This window comes from Corvus moneduloides, chromosome 2, assembly GCF_009650955.1.
Source record: "Corvus moneduloides isolate bCorMon1 chromosome 2, bCorMon1.pri, whole genome shotgun sequence".
NCBI classification, from domain to species: domain Eukaryota; kingdom Metazoa; phylum Chordata; class Aves; order Passeriformes; family Corvidae; genus Corvus; species Corvus moneduloides.
In genome coordinates, this window is record NC_045477.1 from 57,264,368 (window position 1) to 57,283,121 (window position 18,754).

The window sequence follows — 18,754 nt, forward strand, 5'->3', positions numbered from 1 at the left end:
TCCAAGAATCTTTCTTCCTGGACTTGTCTGCATGTTCTCAAGTACAACACAATCTATTCTGAGATACTGGAGGTCTTCAACTTCATTGCTACATTTCACATTTACTGCCAATAATTCTGTGCTTCCGGTAAAAATATTGTCCATGTAAGACTTTCATATATTGATCCTACCAACATATACTTCCACAAGAGTACTAATGCTTGCTTTCATTCCAAAGTAATTTCTTTGTTAATCAGTATGGCATAGAGTTTGGCCTCTTTAAGATGTCCCCCTACAGACTGATGAAACCATAGGTTTTTCAGGTCCAGCTCACACAGAACACTCCAAAATCCAGGTCTAGTTACCAGTGTGGTGGGCTTGAACAGTACTGTCATCCTCACCACTGGAAAACAGTATCATCTCAGTTTACGTCCAATATGATGAAAAAAATTAGAAGTTAATACTAGATAATGGAGGAAGAAGACTGCAATGCACATCATTAAATGAATAACAAGAGAGAGGCCATGGCAGATTGGCTTTTGGCTAACAATACTCCATCCTCCTCCTGTTTTCTATGGGAGATGTTGTGCTCTCTACAAACAAAGCAAATTTTCCACTCCAAACTATCTGGTATTGCTCACTTCAGTGACAAACACGCTCACTTCAGTGATAAACACACTCTCTTCAGTAGTGATTTTACATTTCGTATTCTTGTTTTCACAAGTTTTATTCATTTTTTGCTGGCACTTACTCTCCCATGAAGAGGGCTTTGAACTTTTGTCCATGAAATACACTTTCAGTTCCCAAGCAGCTATACCTGGCAGAAGGTAATTCACACTCCTCCAGTCAAAGGACCAATCAGATTAATCACAGCTGATCAGTAATTTAAAATACAAGCCACAACATCCACAAAACATTTGCTCATGGTAAATCTTCAAAGCTGAACATTTTAAATGCCCTCCAATTCAAAACACACCTATGAAATCTGCAATCTGCAAACAAAAAAAAAGTGCTACAGCAATTTCAACTTGTTCCCTCTGTTCACTACAAAGTAAGTAAGAATTAAAATTCTGCTTCCCACAATGGACAAGGCAGGAAGCAGGGAACAGTTCAAATTTTCCTGAGTTAGTCTGTAGAAACTGCATATTCAGAATTTGAGAATTCTGATATCCCTATCCCTTAAAAAAGAACACACTTTCACACAGTGGGCCTTCTAACAGCATCCATAGCCAGTCTAAAAATGTGGAAAAGCATTACAGTATCCAAAGGTAGACAGTTATGACTTTTGAGAGACATGAGAGTCACAAGCTTTTACAGCACAGCTCCAAAATCAGCTCTGTCTCCCAAAACTCATGAAAAGGCGCTGTTTTTTCATTGTAGATGCTCTGCTTTTGGGGTGTTCTGTGACAAACGCAAACTCTGCTGCAGATGCCCCTCAAACACATAGTAGGCAAAGCTGTGGGATTTCCATCCTTTGGGCATCTCCTAGAAATCTCCCCTTCTCCTTCCTCAGGTTTGAGTGCCTCTGGTATGTGTCTCATGATTCTGAAATTTTGGGATGGTGATCTCAGGGCCTGGAAGTGTGGCACAATCCTACACGCCTCTTGGTCTGTAGATCTTAAATATCTAGACTGTTCAGATCTTTGTGCATTTTCTGTGGAGTTGCCTATCTTGTGAGCTGTGCCATTGGTATTGCTGACTCTGGTAGCGGCATTGCTCACAAAGAAGAATAAAAACACCATAAATTCACAGATTACAAGTTTCACTTTAATGTTTTCTTATGAGAAGTGTGAAATAAATCAGGATATTTAACTGATCAGTCAAAATCTTGAAGAATCTACTACTACCAGTATGGCTGAGATTCTCATCCTCTCTCTCTCTTCTAGAGCAAGGTAAGATCAAGAATATCAGAAATGTCTATTGCTTCAAAAGCAGTAGTGCTCAAGATGCTTGGTAACTTCTTACTGCGCAAATTGGAGAAAATATACAGTATATAGGGTGCAAAAAAACCTGCTTTGCCCATTTCATGTGTTTCTATCAGAACTCAAGATAAATGGTTTATTTATCTTCATGATCTACCTTTTCTCTGCACTGTAGCCTTGCCCAAAGTCTTAGGTGGCTACCATGTAAGTAAGGAGTAGTTTCACAGTATTTATCCCCCTTGTCCTCTCTGCCCTTCTAGAACTGATCAGGAGGTCGATCTGCCTTGTCCACTGTGAAATAACTTCTGCCACAGTAATTAGTACAGCTGAGATTAGAAATGTTAGCAAGTATTCACACAGGAGAGTACTTGCCCCCTGTACTCGAGAGGTTCAGATGGGGCCTCATAGCAGCAAGGAGCCTGGACTTCTAAGCAAGAAGTTTGGGATTTGTGCCATAACAAACAAGAAAAAATTCTTCAAAATTTAGACCCTCATCTCTTGAGCCAAACATACATTATGCCATTTATTCTTACAGCTAGCTTCAGAAAAATATTATGATGGAAAATCTTCCAAGTCTGCTGAATTGGGCTGTTGGCCAAGCTGAGTGAAATTTCAAAAAACAGCTTCTCTTCCACATTTTCAGTCCAGAAATACAGCTGCAGTAGGCGAGGGCAGATTTGCCCTCCATCAGGATTATTCCAGCCCCAGTGAGGTCCCAGAGGCCTGCATGCAGATAATACATACAGTTACCATTATCTGCCTCCCACAATTTACCATGGTTCTCTCCCTGTCTGCACAGATTGGAAGCTTGTCAGTGCATGGTATGCCTTTAGCAGGGTTTAAATTGGGATGAAGAAAGAGGAGAACTGAGATAAGTCCATAAGCATTCAATACTCCAACCCTTCCAGGTTCTGGGGAAGAATCCTGACCACACAAAGAAGCCTCAGTATCTTTAGCAACTGTGGTAAATAGCTAAGCGCAGGAAGATGCTTGGCAGAACCACTCTCTGCTCTTACAATAAGGTAGGGGGCCATGTTTCCACATCAATAACTCTTCTTGCACTAAATCTTTAATAGTCAGGTGTAGAAATGTCATCATCATTATGCTGTCTTTTTCTGCCTCTTCTATCTGAGTGTCTCACCATGGATATCTGTTTCAGGCTAGCTGCATCCCAAATGAGATTTTTGTTCCCTGCTTCTGTTTGTGTATAACAGGCTCCAAGACTGCTGCAGAGCCAAGGAATGACTGGCTGTCTTTTCAGACTCAGATATTGGCTCCATAGAAAGCAGTTCATCATTAGCCTGTGCACACTTTAACTCACTTGCTAAGAGGAATGCTGCTGTATCCCTCTTTTCTGATACAATTTATTACAGCAGGCAAACAACCTCATTCTTTCCTTCTAGCCTCTGCCCAGTTTGCTAGGGATAAATGAGTACGTACAAAGGCATCCAGTCCTGATGTGTATATAATTCAAGGAATGAATTTTCAGCGTCACACATATGAGTATTTTTTCTCCCTGCAAAAACTGTGAAATTATTTCCATATTTTAGTTTCCTATGTCAGCTTTCCAACCTCAGATACTTAAAAAGTTTTTTGCTTAAGTTATAAGTGCTCTCCTACCATAAATCCTGTGTTAGTCTCAAAAATAACAATGATTTTTCACTTTCTGGGTTGAGCCTCCTTCATGAAGATTGTTTCTGGAACAATGTGATGGATTATGAGTTATAGCTGGGAAGCCTAAAATAAATCCTAATTGAAGTGTAATAGGTTATGACTCTTTTGGAAAATAGGGAGAAGAGGGAGACCAAGGTGATTCAATCAAGGCTGCTTCAAGCTTTTTTTTTTTTTTTTTTTTTTTTTTTTTTTTTTTTTTTGGTATCAAAAAGGTCCACTTTGCAAGCCGACCAGAAAAAAACAAGTCTCTGTACAAAGTTCAAATGTCACCCTCCTTCTAAAAGAGCATGTAAGTGAAAACTGATTAACACCTAATTGACCTTAATAAGGCAGAATCTGGAGAATTAAGAGCTGAAGTGTCATCATAGGAAAGACAAATGGAGCAAAATGTTGCATGTAAAACTTAGCTAAACATTTATTGAAGGGAGAATAACAATCTACAATCTATGAAGGAAATATTTACTGAAGATTCATGCAGACACATGTACATAAATAGTAAGATGAGCTCTGTGGAAGACAGGCTCTTTTCAGCATAAATTGAGATTTTAATATTTGTTTTAATTTGCAATGGTACCTTCAGTTTTAAAGTTATTTCAGATTACTCCTAACATTTCAAACAGGAAATGAAGAGCTGCTTCAGAAGTTGTATTGAAATCTGTCATCCTGAAGATGTGAAATTGCTTTGTCTAAATCTTTACCCTTTCTCCTACAAGAACATTTCAGCTTGAGCAGTCTAACTTTCCCATTTTGTGGTGCCTGTATTTCCTAACAGACTTTTATGTGAAATAGTAATGTAAACTAATGAAGAGGGGTCAGCTGAATTTTGCACTTCCTAGCCAATATACACATAGTCAGTCCCTTCTTAAGAAGCCATTATTAAAGGAAATTAGAGAAATACAATTGCACACAGAACAAGACTCTAAAACTATGTGACTCTGATGAACACATCTACTAGATAAGGAGAGTTCAGAATTATCTTTAACTTTCCCAATCTCATGAAAAGCAAAAAATTGCTACCGACCTAGCCCCCTAAAACCTTAAGTGAATGTCAGGAGATTTTTCTCAAAATATCACCACCATGGCACAATATTTTTCTCACAATGTTATTTATGTCAGCACCATATAGTTCGAACAAAAGCTATGACATAAACGTCAGTATCAACTCTGCATCTGTGGTTTTGCCATGGCTAGCATGGAGTTACATGAGCTGGGATGTTTCAGTGCTGGGGGAACTCATGGATCCAAGTTGTAGTGTAATTAAGGCAACTGAGGAAGATCTAAGTATCAAATACAGCAATAAACATCCACAAGCCTAAAGGAGCCTCTCTAAGGAGTTTCTTGATTGACTCACTTTTCATGTCCAGCAGTTTTTATGGGGATGATATAAAGAAGAAAGCAGAGAGTCAAAATAAAACCATCTGCATGACCTAGTTTTCTTTGATGATAATTCTATGAAGCACTTACTAAAAGCACATATTAAAACCAACTGAAAGTGTTTGAGTCACCTGTTACAATTTTGTTTTTAGAGACGAGTTTTTTGTGATTCATTCTTGTGCAGGAAAATCAAACTCACATATTTCTAAGAAATATAACCAAAGCAGAACAGAAATGTTTTCCTTTAGCTGCAACATATGCTTCAATATTGCTTTAGGATAGAGCTCAGTGCCTCAAAGAGAAATGCTAAGGTATTTATTTCAGATAGCTGTCATTGGAAAAATCACTTTCAATTGAAACATCGGACCAGAACTATGATTCGCTGCCTAAAAATATTGCATCACTTGAGAAATTATACATCTTGAAATATAAACACTGTTTCGGACTCCCTTATAAAATGCTTGTTCAGTTTTACCCCTCATTTTTATGTTGCAACCTATTTATTTCAGATGTTTAGGCCTTTGCTACATGTAAAAGGGGAAAGATCAGCAAAACAAACACAGTAGTTAGTAGTTGTGAATTACATTTGCACAAGAAGAGAGAAAATGAACTCTTAGCTAAAATTAATTGTGAAAAGAACTCTCTTAGTTCAGTCACATATTGATTTTTGTCTCAGACATCTTTTCAGTTGCAGGAATCAAATAGAAATCCATGCCATGTCCTTGCTCCCATGACTGTCAGAATTCAGGTTGCCCTGGAGACATGATGCTGCATTCATAGAAGAGTAAGAGAGAGAACTCAGTCCTGTTGTCCTTTGGGGACCATGCTCCCAAAATTCTTCTGTGGGTCTCCTCTCAGTCCTGAGAGCTTGCAGACAAAGACAGAGAGCCAAATATTTGTAATGTGAGATGCTACTGTAAAATTAAACGCTTACTAATGAAGATCAGAGGGATTCACTTAAAAAAGCTAGCTTCCTATTTCTCTGCATGCCTTTGGGCAATACATAACCATGCTTTTTAGCAGCACAGCTGCAGGCACTGTATATTTAAAGCAAGCACAACAGCAAACTCCGTGTCTTATAAAAAGGTGTTACACTGGATAATGATTAGTAGCATCCTGTATAGAAGAATATACTCAATTAGGACAGTTTTTAAATCCATGTACATATCTATCCACGTCATTCATCTGTAAGCACTGGATAGTATATGCTGGAAATGGAAAGTAGAACAAGCCAGCCTCACAGACAGAGGTTGCTGTCAGTCTTTGGAGGTATGTAAATCCCTCAGCAGGTCAATACATTATTTCCTCTGTCACATACTACTCCTGTCAGTGCACTGTCCTGTTAATATTGTTGTACAAGAGGCTGGAGTTCAGGAAGGACTTTGGTACTCAGAGAACAAAGGCTTCACACACATGACATCAAGGCAAACGCAAACGCACAGCCCTTCTGGGCCTCAGGACAAATGAGTGCAGCTCATCTCACTCTTTGCATCACCCAGCAGCAAATTGAGCACGGAGTGGAAATGAGGACAGCAGCAAGGGAATCTAGGAATATTGACTTCTTTGCTATGTAAGCCGGAAAGTGGGAGCTCTTTTGGAAACCTGTAAAATGGGAATGGTTTGGAGGATAGTGATAAAGACCCTGTGCTGAGAACAAGGATTTTCACACTGCTGCTAAAGAAAAGAAGGCACACACATACAAAAGAAAGCAGTATGGTGCTGCTCTGAGCAAAATGGCATCCATGTCTTCACCCCCTGTGACCACACTCACAGTCCTCACAGGGCAATTGTGAGTGGTGCTGGACAGAAATACAGCGATGCACAAGAGATAAGTAGCAGGAAAACAACACAAGCAAAGACACCCACTTTGCAGAACCGTCTTAACGCTGGGGAAAGGAGATGCTTTTCCTGCAATTGAATGCTTGTAATTTGGGGAGCGACTGCATACTTTCTGTGAGTCAAGATGTGCCCAAATGCTTTGCTGAATGTCCAGGTCCATGGCTTCTCAATTTGTAGCCAATCACGAACACAGCAGTCAAATGCAGAACTGCTTTGCCTCCATCCTGTCTCCTCGGGTTGTCAGTAGAAAGAGACTAGCAGCCACTGATGGAACTAACCCCTACAAATGCATTAAAAACATTTTTCATCTAACTTCCTTAATAGTTTTCACCTTTGCCATACCTGTGGCAAAAAATGCCATGGTTTGGATAGACATTTCACTAATTATCTCAGGCTTTGATCTACGCCTCTGAAGTTTCACACTGCTTCCCCAGGCAGAAGGCTGTGCTAGAGCTGCCCTCTTCTACTGGAACAGTGAATAAAGCCTTTCTCAGACATGTTTTAGTACACTTCATTCAAGTATATAATGTGAATAAAGAGGCCCATATTAAGAATCTACAATAGTAACAAATGTTACTTGCACAGTAACAACTATCAAAACCAATATTCAATGTGATCATATCATGTGCTCTCCTCAGGGTACACCATTATCATAATTAATAATGTTATTTAATAATAATAATAGGGAAAATGCAGCTTATAAATTCAATAGATATTAGGTTAATAAATGGGATCTGATAATTAGTTAGGTACAGCTGAACAATTTATGAGGCATTTTAAGAGCTTCCCTAGAGGTGGTGAATCAGGGGTGATGTGCTTGCCTCCTTTAGTAAGCAACAGGAATGAAAAGTAAATAGAGATGTGAAACAGCCTAGTCTCCTTCCTATCATGCCCTTCCTCTAAACTTTTTTTTTTTTTTAATACCAGAATTAAAATGCATTTGTAGCAAGGCCTTTTGAAAGAAGCTATGATTCAGAGCCTACCCTGACTTGGGACTGACCCTTACAGTATTTTCCTATTGGTTATGGAGTTCTCCACCTCAGTCATCCATGTGCAAAAGACTGTTTCTTCTCTTGAAAGGTTTACAGTCTAGGTAATTCATGTAAAAGAAAAAAAGAACAATTGTGGTAATGACTTGTCTTCTAAAAGGTGAAGCCTTTGGTGTTTCTGCTCATTCTGATATTCTCTCCAGCTTGCACAGTCCTACCATGACCTGTCAACGATATTTTTCTAAACACAAAATCTCTACGATAATTCTTGAACAGGTAAGAACAAGCCAGGGCTTACTATCAGTATCATGTTAGTGTGACTTAATGTACTGTTGAGCATTTGAACCATGGTAAGTAGCATGGCTGCAAGGTCTTCCTACTTACTGCAAGGATTAATGCATTAGTTTGAAACCATCATTGAGGTGAGATGGGATAACAGCAGGCACATGGGCCCCTATGATGCTTCAGCTGTTAAGTGCCTTGCAAAACCAAGTAACTCAGCTGTTTTTGATGGCATACCCTTAATCCACAAGGGAAGAGGGTTAAGTGAAGGGCACTGACAGACTGCTCAAGCTTTGGCTGAGCTTCAGGTGCAGGGACTGAAAGCTATGTAGTGCTACTGCCCCTGTAGCTGCAGGAAGGATACCTTATTCACCTCACTGCTATGTCAATCAGTATCCATAAAGTGGTACAGATATCAAGGCAAAGGGACAGGACTAAAAGGTGAAGGTAGGATGTCGGGTTGGTGTTTTTAACTAGTGCAGCAAGATAAGCCTGTCAGTGTCCATATAATTATACTATCCTATATTTAGAACAAGTCAATAATACACGTAATGCATACCATACACACCATTAGCTGGTGTGCAGCCATGCACTTAGCAGCTCTAAATTGAGCAGTGTGAGTGTTGCCCCTGCTGGATCCTGAGCCTCCAGTTTGAAGCCAACTGAACATCACCACTGTGAAGTTACAAGGGAAACTGAAAGCAATGGAGTTTTAAAAAGGTAACTGAAAATTGTCAACGACTGCAGTGCTACAGCAGCAGAAGAATATTTCTGAAGAAGTAAAATGGGTGGCAGAAGCATATTTTTTTTTGTAGATGGTTACAGTCAGAGAACATACTCAGAGCCAGACTCTTCTCTGAGAAATACCATTCACAGTAAAAGGAAGTTTATTTTTAAATTTCTGCTCTTCCTGAAAACAAGGAAAGCTCCAATTCGATCAGCTCCGAATCAAAATGAAAACAGATTATTCTTCAAGCACAGATATTAGAACAAGTTGGAAGATGACTGTAGAGGCAAAAGTAGCAGCGTGTGCTGTGCCGTGCCTTGCAATCCGCGTGATTTGGACCCGCATCCATTCATCCATCCGTGCCTCCAGGGTGGAAGCGCAGCGTGGGCGAGCACTGACCTCTAGTGGGCAGAACAGTCAGACCGGGGAAGGCTCACGGAATCCGAAATAGAAAGCACGTCATGCGCGCCGCTGGCCCAAGGCTTGTGCTTGGCACCCCTGCAAGTCGCAGTCAGTACAGCTTCACTGTTAGCGATCGCTCACTGTCTGCGTGTCAGAAGACATCATGTCTGTTGTAAAATCTAGAGGCATTTTTTTTATGGCGAAAAGAAAACAGTGCACACTTAGAATTTGCTTTGTAAAACACAAAAGTCCAACTACTGGTCAGTAAAATTACCTGAGGATAAATTCACAGAACTTTTTAGATATTTATTGAATAACTTGGCATTGTTAGACTGTGTCAATGACATTATCAAAGCACTGTTTAAAGAAAAAAAATCCTAAGGAGACATGAACATACACATCATAAATTAAGATTTTTCTGCAACCAAAAATTACAGAATGGTGAGAGTTAATATATTTTCAATGTCTGCCCCAAAGGAGCCTGCTTGCTTCTCACTTTCAAGTTATTTTCCGTAGGAAAAGTCCTGTAAATATTTTGGAGTTCTTTAATCAAAAGAAGAAAATTAATCCAATGCACAAAATTTTGTAAGGCTTCAGCTGAAACTATCAAAGTTGGGTGTCTCAAACAGGTAATGTGCAATACTGGCCTTCCCTTCCTGTATTAGCAATGTCATACTTAACGTCATTTAGCAGTCTCAACCAGAAGCTAATGAAGACTGCGTTTTTTTGTGCTTCCATCACCTTAAGACAGTGAGGTTTCTGTAAAATATTTGGTCAAGGAGGATCCATAAACTTGGAGCTTGTATCTGGGTCTTGTAGAAGGATTTTGCCACTGGTCTGGATTGTCCTTGTTTCCTGTGCATGCTGTCTCACACAAGAACTGCTGTCCCCACACCATAGGTACTTATTCTTGCATTAGAATGGCAAGGAAGGGAAGAGGCAGGAGAACCTCACGACCCATGAACTCCCTACTGCAAGTCTAGGAAAGAGGAAGAACTTCTATGAGGAGACCAGGACGCCAGACAATGCAGCAGACTTATTATCTAAATGCTGTTCTAGAGTAAGAGATACTGTCTCAGTCTTTGATTGATATGAAGCCAATCTGTGTCCCAAAGTTAGTGCCATCACGAAAGTGAGAGTAAAATTTATCAGGGTGGCAGGCAGTACAGAAAGTGATATTTTGGTTCTGGTCTGTGATAGAATCATCTTGGATGTTCTTGGGAAGAATCCCACCTCTCTCAAGAAGAATCCTCAAAAAAAAAAGAGAAACAGAAAATAATATTTTTTGTACATCCTCACATTCCATAAGGCACTATCATTAAGGCAGAACCTCAAGTACCAACTGAACAAACTGTACCAATATTGTGATTGGGGCTTTCATTTGCTTTTCTTGTTATTTTCTTTCTGTATTAGACTAAAATAATTGCTTTCCTGCAACCTGTAAAATCCCATTAAATTTGAACTTTTGTCTATGATCCATAAACTAACAGTATAACAATTAAAAAAATAGCTGAAACCCAGAAAAAGTGAGTAAATACCATTAATTCAAAGGTACCCTTTCTTGATATGCAAAGAGCTAGAGAGTACTTTGTTGAGAACCCTCATCATATTAGTGCTGAATAATACAGGATCAAAATAATTATTAGTAATGAATGTGGAATTAGTCTTTTGTTCCCTCAGGAGGTTTACCTTGTTGCTCTTCTGATATCAATATAAGGATTTGCAGAGTCAAACAGTCTCACACACTTTGGATCAATTCTGTGAAATTCTTTTGCTGATTCGTGAGGAAGTTTATAGCAGCAAGGTCCCACAGACGGACCCAGCACCACAAGGATATCTTTCATGTTACAGCCATATTCAAATACCATAGCATTTACTGTGGCCATAGACACTCCTAACAATGTACCTTTCCATCCTGTGAGAAATGAGAGGTTGAAAAAAAAATTGGTATCAATTTTCTTTTAAATTTTCTAGTAGCTGAAAATATATGCAATAATTAAAGGTATATATTAGGAGGTGCATTTACACCTAAAATTAAATAATTATATCCAATAATAAATTAGCTTAGACACCCTCCCCTACCCTCCCCTGCCCCCCCCCCCCCCCCCCCCCCCCCCCCCCACCCCCCCCCCCCCCCCCCCCCCCCCCCCCCCCCCCCCCCCAACATACACATTAACAGAGTTCTTTTTCCCAAGTGTCCTGGATTGGGCAGTTCGAGATATCTCACAGTTCCTCTGTGCTTTAAACATTGAAGTGGGAATACAACAGAGATACGTCAGAAATTAATTTTTATAATATGGTCAAAGTATTTTAATGTTGTTCTAGGGGGAAAAAAAACCAAAACAGGCTCAGCCTAGAGACAGTCTATTTTTTGGAATAGACAGAAGCCAATTTTGCACTTGGGCATTGTTTGGAATAGAGAGAAGAAAGCCCAGCTTTGAGTTCTTGTATCTCAGAGTGCCAGGAAATCTTTGCATTGCACAGGGAGTGCAATTCCTACCAGAATGAGCAGCACCGCAGGCTTTTCTGACAGGATCAGCAAACAGCACGGGTATACAGTCAGCACCTGGAGCTGCCAGAGTGAAACCCTTCTGATTCGTAACTATTCCATCATAGTTGTCAGGCTCTGTCTTTCCCACAATACACACAGCATTAGCGTGATCAACCTGTCAAAACAAAACCAGAATGTGGACAGTGATCATGGCTGCAAACAAATCCAGCTCTGACTAGTACAATGGTTTTTTCTTTGACATGAAACAGTCTTCTGCACTAACTGATTACTTTTGGAAATCAGGTGCTCTCTTGTTGAAACGCCATGCAGATGTACCAGTAGAAAGCCACTATAGAAGCGATGGTGTATTTTTCTTTCAGGAGAAAGTGCTCCGATCATTTATCTGATTATTCTACTCTGTGGTAAGTTAAATGTTAGAACCGACTTGGAAGAATCAGTACTGCTTCTCCATATTGCACCAAATGGCTGGTAGTTTGGATGGCTATTCCCCCAGATAAGATGCCAGCATAAATGTTTTAATTGTCCTGCTTATCACAAGTTCTTGCCAACAAAGATAAGTGTAATGCCTACAACTTAGCCAGTGATACATGAAGGAATATCTGAGCCATTTACTCGAATCCATTGTTTTATAAGATACCTTGACTCTGTGAAAAGCGTCTGGGTTAAATCCTGCAGCATTAGCTAGCCGGCGGAGATTTTCTTTAACAACGACTTGTGGGTCCCTCCGCTTGCAACTGCTGAAGAGATTGCAGGAGCTTAGAGTTGGTATGTAGGAGATCCCACCTGTCCTTGTGGTGAACCCATGTAAGAAAATATCATCTGGCAAGGCAAGAAAACACAACAAACGCTTTCAACACAAGACCAAGCTGGCTATTACATGGGTTCATACTGAAGAGACCTGGAATCAGCCAATCAAGTAGAGTATTGTTTTACCTTGGATTTAGCTCTGGCATTTAAATTTAAGGATTCCTAATTTCCTTCTTGCTCATAATCATGCCATGGCAGGGACACCGAGACATCAGGCATGTCCAGGGCTGCAGACCAGGAGAAACTCTTATACTGCCTTTCCAAATGATGATGGTAGCTCTCAAAGTGTGTCATTCCCACACAGAGGGGAGAACATGTTATGGTCTGCCCTCACTAAACCCAGGACTGTCTTTCCTCAAATCATGCCCAGGCCTTGCTAGCCTTTTGCTGTATTTCTATTGACACTTTCTCCCTCTTACAGACATGATACTACAACATCATATAGAGTTATTTGATGCCTGAAGGCATTTCCAAATCCTACCCATTTTGCAACTCCTTTGAAGGAGTATGCTTGTTAACAGTCTCTGTAAAAACTATTAGCTGGAACTCTCTTTACCTGGGATCAGGGAAGATCTGAGGATGGTGAGCTCCCCTTTCAGGCTTGGCAGGCTTTCCAAGTACATCTGAATCTCACTTTGGATGAGTGCTACATCCTGTGAAGGAAGTGTTTGCCCTTCATGCTGAGGTTCAGATATCTGCAGGCTTTCACAGTCAGATACCACCTGTAAATCCTCGAATTCAAACTGGTAGACTGCCGTAAAGAGATGGTCTATATATACTTTCATTAAGTCTCTTCTTATGGTAGGGAGAATAACTTTAATGATGCTCAGGTCTTTTTCATCTAGTCTCTGTTTGATGGTGTACAAAGCAGCAGCTGTAGTCTGAGCACATATCACCTCCAGTCTTCTGTTCAGACTCTGAAAACCTCTCAGAGCTGGAAACAAGAACTCTTGTTCATCTTTCCTTTCACTCCCCTGCCTCCGGCAACACATGACATAAACACACAGAGCATGGATGGAAGAGCATTTCTCAATGGTTTCCAGTATGTTGTGTAGTAATCCTTGGATGTTGTTCTGCAAGTTGGCTGGGAGGCTGAACAGATCTATCAGTACTGCTTCCACCATATTCCAGGATCTTTAAAGGCTTCTACAACTGTCAAGTAGTAACAAAACATGAAAAACAAACAAAAAGGCAAGAACAGCACTGTTAGTCCAAACACGGAATCATGTTAAGGCATTTAATTCAGTGATACTGCATAGAGAATGTACATAGCAGTTAATTACTGACTTAGGCTTTCCCAGCTGCATCAAAAGAAATTCCAACAAAAGAACTAGTGGAAATGGGAATAATTATGTATTTATTTAAGCATTTAGGTATTTCCCCACCACCCCACCTACCTCAGCTCTTTCCCAGGTCAGGGATGATGAAAGGTTGGTACATAAGATTAGATTTATTGAATCAATTAACCCTCATTAGCCTAATGGATCTTCTTAACATGATTGATGGGCCGTCCTCCAGCTTCCATGATGCAAACAAATGCAGAGGTCCCTTAGCTTCCTGGGACTGGAGGAGTTTCTGTAACAATTTATTTGGAGGTGTTTAACATACTTATGGCTGAGATGGAGCTCATGTCTGCTACCCCTCCTAGCAGTAGGGTGCTGAGCTGTCAGGGCAATGACATTTTTTCCTGCAGGCCTTCACAAGACCTTTTGTACTTCTCCTTTTTGCACTTCCAAAAGTATTGACTTGCTAATTTCTGACTTCTGTGTGGAGGGACACATTGACCATGATAGTTCTTCTTTTCAGCACACACAAGAACTCAGCACAGGTTACTGAAATTTTACCTAGTAATGAAAGAAGTATTTAGAACTAAATTAAAGTAATAAAATACTGTGCACAACTCCCTGGCTCAGCTTTTTCACTCTGCTAGCTGCACTCTGCTCTGAAACCAACGTGTTAAGCTTATCCAATATCATCCTATCATTCACAATCTGTCTTGTGGCCCATGGTGTAAGTGGTTTTGGTGGTTTGTTTTTTCCCTTTTCTGAACTTTGTTGATCCAAGCCCAGCTAGGAAACTCGTCAATCCATGTCTTCCTCTCTCTGTTGCTATGGGGGCCTGTTTTACATATTCTTTCAGAAGCTTCTGAGTTTCTTTTCTATCTCTCTGAGAATCTTTCCATTTCCTGTGCAGGCATCCAGAGGTCTGGAACAAAAGGCTAGATCCCTCTGCTTTGGGAACCTCAAAGACCCCTATTTAGATTCCATGACTAAGCACTGTGCTTGACCTAGCAGAAATATATACACCTTTACCACCACTTGTAAGACCCCATAATAATTTAGAGTACTTTTAAACACCATCAGGGTTTTTTTTTGGCACAGCAACAAGTTGTGCATGAATATTAATTTACTTGTAGGAAAATTCTTATCTTTGCAGGAACAAAGAACTTGAGAATCTTTTAAGTCTTTGAAATCAGTGTTCTGCTACCAGAGCTAACCACACCAAATAATGCCGGCACAATTTTCATGCCCCAAGACCTCATTCTCCTGTAACCACATGAATGTTCTGGCTTCACATCACATCATTATCCTGCAAAAATACTACTTGTGTGTGTACTTGAGGCCTATCATTATGGGAGATGTGATGTACTCCTTGGCATTTTATGTTTGACAGTGGATTCCCAGAGTTTCTACACTGAAATGAGAGGTCAAAGACCCTTGTGGTTTTAAAGGACAGCTTATTTAGAGAAGGCTTTACAGAAAACATTCTGTGTCTCCTTCATTGTTCTTTCCCCCAGACTGGAAGAAAAATAATCCTGACTGAAAATGATGTTTTCATTTCTGCGAATTGAACACTTACAAAGATTAATTAGCAACTATCAAAACAGGTAAGCTGAAAGTATCAAAATGTGATAGCAGATAAAAGCAACTGCCAAGGAATTTATGACCCTTGATTATTTACACATAGCTGATAATGGATTTTAGAGGAAAGAGCTTGCTAAGAAAACAGTGCTGAAACAGACTCATGCTAAAGACCATGACTTGGGAAATCAGAGTATTTCCTTCCCTACCCTGACACTCTGTGGGAGGCCTGTCTGAGTGTGACATGATCCCAATCAAGGTATAGCTAATAGTCCTAGGAAAGATAGTACAACTGAGAGGCATAGTGCAAAAACAGATTATTGCTCCACTTCATATATGTCAATAGTGGAAGGTCACTAGAGTTCACTGCTGTCCTCGTACTTGCCCAGAAAAATACCACCAAAGAAAGGGTGGAAGGAAAGTGTTTGATGAGGGACAGGTAATTGCATACATTGTTATTAAGTTGTGTATGCCCTGCAAAAACTCTACAGGGGCAATTATTGGGATGTACACATAGGAACAATGGGGCTGATTCACCCTCATATCCTTCCAGCTTTGCATCACAGAGTCCTAGTGAGGACAGCGGTGTCACAGTAAATTTGCTTACAATCATAGCCAAACTGACCCCTTTCTAAGTCGCTCCAAAAATGCCCTTCTCAAAATACAGGCTTGCCAAGCACAGCAATGTTTTAGCTTATGGGAAATGCATATTCAGGTTTTCATTAACATGCTGTACAGCCCCAGTGTTCCATCGAAGCCTCATCCAAAAAAATAAGTACATTTATTAAGGAGTTGATTGTTTTAGTACACAATTCAAGACAAATACTTGCACAAAATGGAAGCCAAGGCCACCCATTAGCTATTTTCTCACTCCCTGAAACTGTCAGTACAAACATTTGGAGGTTAATAAGATTTTCTTGTACAGATATCAAGAAAAAATAGATCAAAGAAAATTATCAATAACGATATGAAAGGTGAGGAAGGTAACAAGAGCAAAAAGTAGAAATGCAAAGTGAATATAGAAAAAGAACAATAAAGGAAATAAAACCAGGCTGCAGAGAAGAGACAGCCCCAGGTAGAAAAGAGATGCAAAAAAGCAATTTTCAAGAACCCCAGAAATCTAATTCTGAAAGTTCACTGTTAGCCAAGACAAGATTGCTGCCAATTTCCTGCATCTTTGAATCCTGCTGGTCATCTTATGTTAGTAGAGAAACTGAGAGAACAGACATAATTTTTTGAAAATTAAAACGGCAAGACATATTTAACATGTGCCAGAGAGAGATGCCCCGAGAAAGAAAACAGGTCATTGAAGTAGCCCAAATGAACAGAGATAAGTGCACATGTGTAAAATTTCAACAAGAGCAAATACAAAAAAGAAAATTCAAGAAACGGGAGAAAAGAAATACATTTAAGTCTCTTAAACTGGATTAAAATAAAACATTCTTCCTCTTTTAACCTAGGTTTTTTTAGGCAAGGTTGAAGAAACAGAAATCACCACATACAACAAAAATACTGAAGCACATGCAGTTTTCCTAACACAGGAGTTTACTTACACAGGTGGACAATCCTTTTAAATTCTGAAAGGTACCATCTGATAAAATACACAGACATTTCCAGCTTTATATATCTCACTTCTTTCAGTCTCGGAGCTGATTTGTACAAGCTGGAAATTCCTGTGCTGTGTGAGGCTGTAGTGCGAACCTGTATTTCTTCTTTTCGACGGGACCCTGCTTTGCTGCTGCTGGTTCCACCGGAAAGAACAAACTGTTCCACAAGGCACCAAGATGATTAACAAGTGCCTGGGCAGCGCTGCACCCGGAAGCAGCGTTACCCCTGCCACGCAACTCCTGCTACCCCAGCTTTGCACAACCACCCACCAACTCACGAACGCACGGCACAGCCAAACAGGACAACCACACAAAGAAGTTAAACTTGTGCAGAGAGAAGGAGTTTCCTCTTCTGAGCTGTAGCTGCATGTTCCAGTGAAGAATTTGGCAGCCAGTCAAGAAAAAGTATATTCCGGACTTAGACAGAGAGGTTACACAATGTCAGCTTTTGGGGCGACAGGCCCCAAATGAGGATGGCAATTTCTGCTTGTAGCAGTCAGAAATTTCACAGAGTTTTGTGAAAAGGTCTTAATCCTTTGACAGGACAATGCAAAGGTGAAAAGGCAAGCAAGAAAATGAGGGATTTACATCAGGCTTTGTGCAAGAATCAAATGACAATAAATGCATTTCCTCAGCTGTGTTAAAATCATAGTCATGAACTGTTAAGTATATGACAATGGAAGAAAGGAGCAGGAAAAAAAGAACAGTAATTTTTTAATGGACAGAGGGCAATTAATAAAGTCTGATTTCCCATGAATCACTGTCTCCCTGTTCCTCCTTTCCCTGCACTACAGTAACCTACTGCCAGGCTCCAAAACACTCATAGGGAGCTCAGCCATCTCCCCCTCCTGCTGTTCCTTTCAGCACGTGCTGGACAGAGGGATGGAGAGCTGAATCCTGGTTCTCCCTCCCAAAGGGAGCCGATGAGGCTATCTTGTCCCTTCCGCACCAGACAGCTCTTTTCCCTGAAGTTTGCAGAAATCCGTCATCTCTGAGCCTTTCCACCCCACTGCCAATGTGGCTGAGCTAGGTCATTAAAATTAACAGGAGAACTACTTGGTGGAGAGAAACCAATGCAATCATTTTCTTTCCTTCAGCCAGACTAAGGAAGCAAAACTAATCTACCGGGGTTATTTTCTGGTAGAATGCTGAGAAGGAAAGGTCAGAAAATATTCAGGGCTACAAAACAATTCTGAAAAATGACAATTGATATCTCTGGCTGAAATATTTATATTCAGCTTATGCCACTTCAAAAAAGGGACAAAATAAACAAGGTCATATGCAGAGATGAGCAATTAGATTATAAAATAGTTATTACAAATTTATCTAAAAAAGTATTGTTTATATTTAAGTATATTTATATATGCAAGTTGCTCAATATTATATCATATTATATATAAGCTGCTTAATATAATACATAATATTTATATTTTTTAAGTTAAATGTTGTAAAAACATAAAAATTACAAAATAGCGTAAATAATAAAATCAAATTATATAACAATTGTGCGATTTTAAGCTTAAAATTCCTAGAATTCCCTAGAGGAGTACAAGCGGACCAGAGGCAAGTCCATGGCTACAGAGCAGGGCACGGCATAGGCAGGAGAAACCGGGTCACATCTCTCTCCTTCGTAACCCAGTGGTGCTCGGGAAACTTAATGTTCTCCGCACAACAAACGAGGGCAGCAAGTGCAGTTTAATACGGTGAAAGGGGTAACTCGGGGAACTTGGGAGCGGAGGGCGCTGAGCAGGACGGCCTCAGGCACGGGCGAGCGGGCCG

General features: G+C 40.2%; 1 protein-coding gene across 3 annotated transcripts; it reads right to left on the bottom strand.

Annotated features, from left to right (window-relative positions):
- Positions 1-8,911: 8,911 nt before the first annotated feature.
- Positions 8,912-17,323, bottom strand: LACC1 (laccase domain containing 1). Of its 3 annotated transcripts, XM_032099800.1 has the most exons (7): positions 16,922-17,323; positions 13,905-14,351; positions 13,064-13,659; positions 12,338-12,519; positions 11,689-11,854; positions 10,878-11,103; positions 8,924-10,438 (listed from the first exon to the last, which is right to left on the bottom strand). In XM_032099800.1, exons 3-7 carry the CDS (start codon positions 13,629-13,631, stop codon positions 10,264-10,266), a joined length of 1,317 nt encoding a protein of 438 aa, XP_031955691.1. In that variant the 5' UTR covers positions 13,632-13,659; positions 13,905-14,351; positions 16,922-17,323; the 3' UTR covers positions 8,924-10,263. The 3 variants fall into 3 exon arrangements, with proteins under 3 accessions (XP_031955692.1, XP_031955691.1, XP_031955690.1); XM_032099801.1 differs by lacking the exon at positions 13,905-14,351 and having other exon boundaries at positions 8,912-9,332; XM_032099799.1 differs by lacking the exon at positions 13,905-14,351 and having other exon boundaries at positions 16,922-17,322.
- Positions 17,324-18,754: the final 1,431 nt, after the last annotated feature.

Coding starts and splice junctions, on each gene's coding strand:
- LACC1 (XM_032099800.1), bottom strand. CDS start 13,631: ATGGTGGAAGCAGTACTGATAGATCTGTTCAGCCTCCCAGCCAACTTG. Junction 12,520..13,063: donor CAGATCTTCCCTGATCCCAG/GTAAAGAGAGTT, acceptor TTGCCTTGCCAG/ATGATATTTTCTTACATGGG. Junction 10,439..10,877: donor GATATCAGAAGAGCAACAAG/GTAAACCTCCTG, acceptor TTTTTTTTTGAG/GATTCTTCTTGAGAGAGGTG.